This window comes from Lepidothrix coronata, unplaced genomic scaffold (genome assembly GCF_001604755.1).
Source record: "Lepidothrix coronata isolate B3197 unplaced genomic scaffold, Lepidothrix_coronata-1.0 Scaffold99, whole genome shotgun sequence".
NCBI classification, from domain to species: Eukaryota; Metazoa; Chordata; class Aves; order Passeriformes; family Pipridae; genus Lepidothrix; species Lepidothrix coronata.
Genome location: NW_016690279.1, coordinates 3867466 through 3874462, shown reverse-complemented (window position 1 = coordinate 3874462; position 6997 = coordinate 3867466). Strand labels below are relative to the sequence as shown.

At 52.3% G+C, this 6997-nt stretch overlaps 1 protein-coding gene across 2 annotated transcripts; it reads right to left on the bottom strand.

The window, feature by feature from the left end:
- Positions 1–277: 277 nt before the first annotated feature.
- COMMD7 (COMM domain containing 7) lies at positions 278–6045 on the bottom strand. 2 transcript variants are annotated; one of them, XM_017822846.1, is made up of 9 exons: positions 5930–6045; positions 4519–4572; positions 4331–4433; positions 2719–2775; positions 2602–2639; positions 1945–2035; positions 1772–1821; positions 1239–1287; positions 278–668 (listed from the first exon to the last, which is right to left on the bottom strand). In XM_017822846.1, the coding sequence occupies exons 1-9, from the start codon at positions 6011–6013 to the stop codon at positions 592–594; spliced, it is 603 nt and encodes a 200-aa protein (XP_017678335.1). In that variant the 5' UTR covers positions 6014–6045; the 3' UTR covers positions 278–591. The 2 variants fall into 2 exon arrangements, with proteins under 2 accessions (XP_017678335.1, XP_017678336.1); XM_017822847.1 differs by lacking the exon at positions 5930–6045 and adding an exon at positions 4684–4818.
- Between the last annotated feature and the right edge of the window lie 952 nt (positions 6046–6997).

The window sequence follows — 6997 nt, the reverse complement described above, 5'->3', positions numbered from 1 at the left end:
TCTTCCCCCTGTGCACAGAGGCAGATGTTTGGTTGTTTAAGATTTAAAATCATCTACCACTGAGATACTTTTCTATAATGAGGCACGATTGGGAAGGAGCTAATCAAGGCATTTCTTAATATGAGAGAAGGGAGAGGCTTGAAGGCAGCACTGACTCTCCACTTTAGATGCTCTCCTTGCTTCCCCTGTCCTCCCTGCTTAATTCTTCTAAGTTTGAAAATTATTCTAACTTCTGTTTCTCTTTTTCTTACAAAAATCAAATTCTGATACAAACGGAGCAGGATAGGAGTGGGTTTATTTCTTTGCTGCTTTAGTACAAGTATGCACATATTTCTGACCACAAGTTCTTATAATAGTATATAAAAAAAAGGAGATGTATGGACTTGTAGGTGCTTTGAAAAAGCTGAAACTTTGCCACAGTTTCAAGTTCTGAAGGATTGATGGGTCCTGCTGGGCCATGACATTGCTGCTCACTGCACAGCTTGTCTTCTCTTATCAGGGTGTGAGCGTCAGCTGGGAAAGAGCAGATCTGCAGGCCCACGAGGAGGAATTAAACATCCTGGACAGATGTCGGCTCAGGTCTGTGCAGTTTCAGCTGAAGCTTTCCAGGCTGGTTTTGACCCGTTCCATTTCATGCAGAAAACTGTAGAACTGGGGCAAAGTTAACTCTGTAGAAAAAAAAAAAAAGAGACATCTTAGATTTCAGATTGCACTTCCAACGTTGGCAAAGCCATTCCAGTGCCACTATGGAGCAACTCATGTTCACCTAAGCGGGGCAGAATTAGCCACCTTGACTCCCAGCAGCTGGTTCCTTACACTAGCTGGGCTGGGATCTCCTAACAGCACTCCACACTTGGGAATCATTTACTTTCCTCCTCCACTGTTCTGCTCTGACTGCTCTGCACAGCTCCATGGCAGATCTGTGTTTACTGAGGCACAGATGTGAAGATGCCCAGATGTTCCTAAACACTTCCAGAGTGCCTGCAGCAGGGAGAGGCCAGGGCAGGAATGATGGAGGGGCTGGGGCAGGGAAAGGCCAGGGCAATAGTGGCCATGGCGACAGAGAAACTGGGGCAGGAGTGATGGTGAGGTCAAGGCAGGAGTGGCCACAGTGATGCTCTTGCAGTGATTCCCCCCCAGGTTCTGCCCCCAGACTCCCCCACCTCCAGCAGCACCCAGAGCCCTGAACTGCCGTGCAGCTTTCCCGTGCTTCCTTCTTGTCCAGAATGTCAACTCACCAACATACACGTTTTCCAGCTGGCTCCCTTTTTTAATCACCAGCTTCAGCTTGGGGGAAGGAAAAACAGAGGTATTTTAATTCAGAGACCTTTATCTGAGCACCAGGAGCAGGAGTCTGCTGTGAGTTTCAGACTGTTGCACAGCTCACACATCTTTGACGGGCTTTTCAAGAAGTGTCAGTGTAGGAACAGATTCCCTGGGCATTGGGAGGATCTCTGGAAGTCCTTGATCCCATTTTCCCTCCCTCCCCAAGATAGCCTGACCTCTGCTAGACTGAGGTTTTTGAACAGGTTTTCAGAGGGGGCCACACTTCTGTGATACCTCATGTCTTCAGAAGAGAAACAAACAGCAGCGTGCCTGCTCTCTGCCGGCAGAGGCACTTGGAGACTGAAGCAGATACAGTGACAGAGCCTGTTCCTATGAGACCCAGCTTCCCTCTCCTTCCCTTCACAGCCAGCGCTTCCCACATGCCTGGTTGGAGCTTGTTCCTTAACTGCACTACAACCTGAACTCTCTGATGTAGGAGATTTACCTGTAAGAAGATACTTCCCACTTTTTCCAGCTCACTGCTCCCAGCAGTCACTGTGAGTCAGAAAGAAGAGAAGGCAGATAATCTGTTAGTTAAACGGTGAAATAAAAAGTTATTTAGCTGAGAGCTGCTGGTGGGTTTCCCAACCCATTCAGTTTATGCTGTAGATCTATTACCTCCAAACTTCCACTCCATATCTATCAGCTGGTTAATCATCAGCGTCTGACCCACAGCCAGGCGTGTCAGGGTGGGGGAATTCACCTTCCACTGCAGGAGCAAAAGACACACCAGCAGTCAATTCAGAGAGGCCTCTGTTTGTACCTGAAATTTCAACGAGAGTCAGAACCGAGGCAGAGGACGGCAGAAGCCCAGAGTGAAGGGAGAACTAATGTGGTTGGGAGGGCTTTCAGAGGTGTCTTTTTTTGAGTCCTGCTAGGATTTCCATCTGCCTTGGCACTGCTGTAAAGGAAACTCACTGGTTCTGTTTTAACACTGGTTCAGTGTAACAATATCTGTGCAAAAAGCCATGTGTTCATGTAACTGCATGACCTCGGGGCTCGAAGCATGGGAAGCACAAAAACATCACATGAAAGCCACACAGCAGTGCAGGAACTGTGACACTGATGAGGGAGAGGCCACGGCAAATGAGAGGAATCATCAGACAAACTGCTCCTTATTAGTTTTTTGAGGATCTTCAGTTCAAAATCCTGAGCTGGTTTTGAAGAAAATACCCAAAGTGCCAACATGTCTCAGGAGCACAGTAGGGTTTTATGAGTTCCCACTCAGAGACCGACATTTTGTTAGCTTAGAAACAAGCAAAAATATATGAATACCTGTTCTGCAAAATAACTGGCTTTCTCTTCACTGAGGCCTGTGGGAGAGACCATACGAGATTACTATAGGTGATAAATATTAATTATCTTTTATTTTGTGAAAATCAGGTGACCTACCTAGAGCAATAAAATCTGCCTTGACTTGTTCAGAAGACAAATTCCTCTTCAGGGCACCTGAATAAACAACACAAAGAAGAAAAATCACTTTTATTGAGTCAAACCAATCTTTACCGAGTCAAAGAGAGGCAGGGACGGGGCCTGGCGATGGAAAGCTTCTGTTCCTAGGCTGTGTTTTGAAGCAAACCACAGCTCCTCAGAGATCGGAAACCCAGTCGTGCCTGCCGGTATCTTTGCAGATGCCCAGTGCTTTAAAAGTCCGGGCTCTGGGAGTGCCTGGGAGAGGGCGAGATCCCATTGCAGGTATCCATGGGAACAGCGGCAGCGGTTGTGTTTTGAAGCTGCTGCTTTCTCTCCTGTAGCCGCTTTGCTTGTTAAAGAAGAACTGTTAAGGCTGGCGGGCTACTAATTTGACCTACCTGCTGTGTTTGGGATGATGGGTGTGAACGTGTGCATATAACACTTTCCCCCGCTGCGCCTTTCCCCTTTGTTCTGGGGCACAGGCAGCTCAGGGACCTTTACAAGGATTCTGCTCTCTGAAGCCAAGAGCAGGAATCTCATAAATTCAAGGAGACTGCCAGCCCCACGTGGCTTTCCGGCTGTGTAGCACAGAGGCAAAGTTATCTGCTGTGATCCGTTCTGATACTGTCCCTGGCATCCCAGAGGTAAGGAAAAGTCACAATCAGGATTGAAGCCAGGGCATGTGAACAGGAACGACGAGATGAGGGCACCAAGGCCAGAACTGGGATGGTAGAAAATGCTGATTCCACATTAAATCCCCCCGGGACGGTTGTAGGAAAGGGAATTATTTATTGCTACGCCTGAACGGGAAAAATGGCTTGAAGTAGCAGAACAAGTTTAGAACAAATTCAGAAAACAGTTGTGCTCAGCATCAGGGCTGTGAAGGAAGCTACAGGGAACCCAGGGCTGAAGAGTAATAGAAAGGAACTATTAATAACAGGAAGGATCAATGGGATGAAAATGCCTTGGAGTGTTTGATGCATTACCATGTCAAATGGCAGCCACAACATCACAATTATCTCATAAAGTGCTGGAGTCTGGGGTATTCCAGGGGAATCCCCCCAAACCTCTTCCCCACTGTTTATGAATGAGAAAGTGCTGGACACATTCAGTCCAGACTACAAGGTCAGATGTCTCCTTCACATGGCCTAGAAGTACACCAGTCCCCAGCCCACTCCAAATGAGTGTACACTGTCTTATCTGTCTCCAACAGCACTTGTCCTTGGAGGAATTACAGTACTGGGTCACTTGGGTGGAAGTTCCTGCAGAGACTCAGTGCTAACATGAGGCTGCCCTGGTCTGGCAAAGGGATTTACAGGTACAGGTTAAACCAAGCTCTGTCACAGTGTTGTGCTGCATTACAGGTATTTAAGGGAGTTTAGTTAAGCCTGTGAAATGTGTGTGCAGGCAGGGTATAAAGAATACAAAGAGTCAACAAACAGGGGAAGTTTTGATTCTTAAGTGTTAAGTGCTGTATTAGGTAGTTATTTTACAAACCAAGCCCCCACAGTTCTGAGACACACTTTAGCAGCATGCAGGAATGGATGGGACAGTCTGGCCTCAGGGCAGCATATGCAAATGCATCACTTACCATTGGGTACCAGAAGAATACTTTTGACAATGTTTTTCAGGGGGCCCAAGCTGATTTTATTCATGGTGGCAAAGTCTGAGAGCTGAGCCAGAAACCTTTCTACCTGTTCAAGAAAAAGAGCAGTGGAGTGACACAATCGTTTTTCTGGCCAGATCTGCACTCTCACACCTCCGGAGCTCTTGCCTTACCTCCTTGGGCTCCGTCAGAAAGCGGAAAAGCACTTCAGTCAGCTCTGAGAATTGCTGGAAGAAACAGGGCAGTGTTAGAGCTGGGCATCAGCCACCCACTACCTCCCCACCCCATCACCACCACGATTAGGCAGTGATGTACCACCCTGATCCAGCTCCACCTGCCTCCAGCACGTTGGTCCCAGAGCTGGACCTCCCGTGCTGATGGGGTGACCCAGTCCCTGGCATTCTGCAATGCCTGTGGATGGGATTTGCTCATGGATACTTTTCAGAGCCTCTCAAAGGGTCTGTGCAGCTGGTAGCTGGCACTGCACAGGGCTTTTGTGACTTGTGGATAATCGGAAGCTGCTGTTCTTGTGCAATCCAAAAACTGTGAGTGGGAAAAGCTGTGAACATCTACTCTCATGTTTCACAAACCCCACAGGGTAACCAGACTAACTCGGGAAAGGAAGAGAACTGGTTAAGGGTCCAGTTGCTGCCTTCAGCTTTCTGAGGGTGCAGCTGGCAGGGCTGGAGAGGCTGCCTGTGTGGCAGAGCACCACCAGCACCCTCCTCTGCTGGCACCAGCACCAACCGTGACCTTTTGGGTATGGCTGGCTGCTGCTGCAGTGGCTCCTCCTGCCCTACCCTCATCCTCAGACATGTAATGGAGATGATACTGGGCTGGTATCCTCGGTTCTGGGCAAGCTGGGCTGGAAAAGCTTCTGCGCTTCCACAACTTCAGCCCGTGCTGAACCAGTTGCTCAGCCCCAAAAGCACACCCGGTGTGTCGGTGATCTGGGAGCAGACGGTACCAATGACTGGGAGCATCGGCTTGGGGCAGGAGGTGTGGGGTGGGGAATCACAACCCAAACGCTGCGTGGCCCCCACCAGAAACCCCAGTGCTTGACAGGGCCCCCCCGCCCACCGAGCACGATCTGAGCCCCCCACCAGGAGCTCCGCCAGTGTCCCTGCCCACGGCAGGAACTAGATTGTCTTTAAGGTCCCTTCCGGGGATTAGAAGGGACCTTCCAGAATGTCCCAACCATTCTGGGATCCCATGGTTCCATGCACACCCCGCAAACAGCTCTGGCGTGCGCGGGGCTAACCCGGCTGGGTCGGGGCTGTCCCGCCGGGAGCGGGGCCACGGTCCCCGCCCTGCCTCGAGCACCGGGACACGCCCGACGGGGCCACCTCTGGGAGGGGCCCGCGGGGACCTCCAGGCCCGGTACCGGCGGCGCTCCGGGGATGCAGTGCCGGCCCGGTCCAGCTCCCCGGTGCCGGCCCGGTCCAGCTCCCCGGTGCCGGCCCGGTCCAGCTCCCCGGTGCCGGCCCGCCCTGCCCGGCTGAGGCCGCCCCGGAGCCGCCGCCCCGCGCGTTCCGGGGCCGCCCCCGCCACCCGCCCATCCCCGAACGGCCCGGCCCGGCGCACCTGGGCGCTGAGCTGGTTGAGGTTGTGCATGTCGCCGCTCACCGCCTCCGGCACCGGGTCGCGGGTGAAGTTGAGCAGCCCCATGGCGGCGGCGGGGCCGGGCCGGGCCGGGCGGGCGGAGCCGCCGCCGCCTCAGCCTGAGCATTGGCGGCCGCACTTTCCGCACCGCCGCGGACCCGGACCCGCGCTCAGGGCACCCGGTGGCCACGGGGCACCTCGGGATGGCCCCTTTGGCCGCTGCAGCCCCAGCCCGAGAGCCCGCGGCGGGGCCGGGGGTCGGTGGCTAGCGGGGCCGGGGGTCTGGCTGGCAGCTGAGGAGCGTTCAGATTTTTTTACTGTACAAAAACCCTCATAAAAAAAAAATCGTTTAAAACCCATAGTTTACAGGGTGAGTGGTTTTCTTTTTATCCCCTGAAAATTCCACTTGGGAATGGAACGTTGGGTGTGCTCTTCCCTCTCCAGCTCCTGCTCCCGAGCGCTGCCCGCTGCCCTGCCTGGCCCGGGCTGGGGGGTGATGGGTGGCCCGTGGTCACACAGCCCACAGTCTCATGGCAGGGATCTGTGGACTCCGTGGAATGGGCAGGGGTTGGGTAAGGAAGCAGCAGCTCTGGGATGAGCCAGCCCACGGGCAGAAAGTGCCCAGATGTCCATGGGGTCAGGGTTCCATCAGGAGATTTTAACCTGATTCTCACCATAACCCATATGCAGGAGGTCTCCTTGACTCAGAGACGTGTAGGAAGGCAGGGTAGTTGGAAAATCACCTTCTCGAACAATGGAGCTGATGCCATCCTGAGAGACTCCCTCACCTTAAGCTGCTATTTTACAGCTTTCCTTGGGCAGGAGCATGATCTTCCCAGGATTCCACTCTCAGTGTGAAAACGACTGATCCATTTTATCAGGGAAGGTGTTCCCTGGCTGTCGGGGCAGAGGACAGAGTGTAAAAGCCTTTGTGGAGGTAAAACTGCGGCAGCACACGAGGTTTCTGGTTTATTACTGGCACTTGCAACTGCAAATGAGTGTGTAGGAAATTTTATAGCCCTTTCATTGTAAGACTATCCCAGAAGCAGT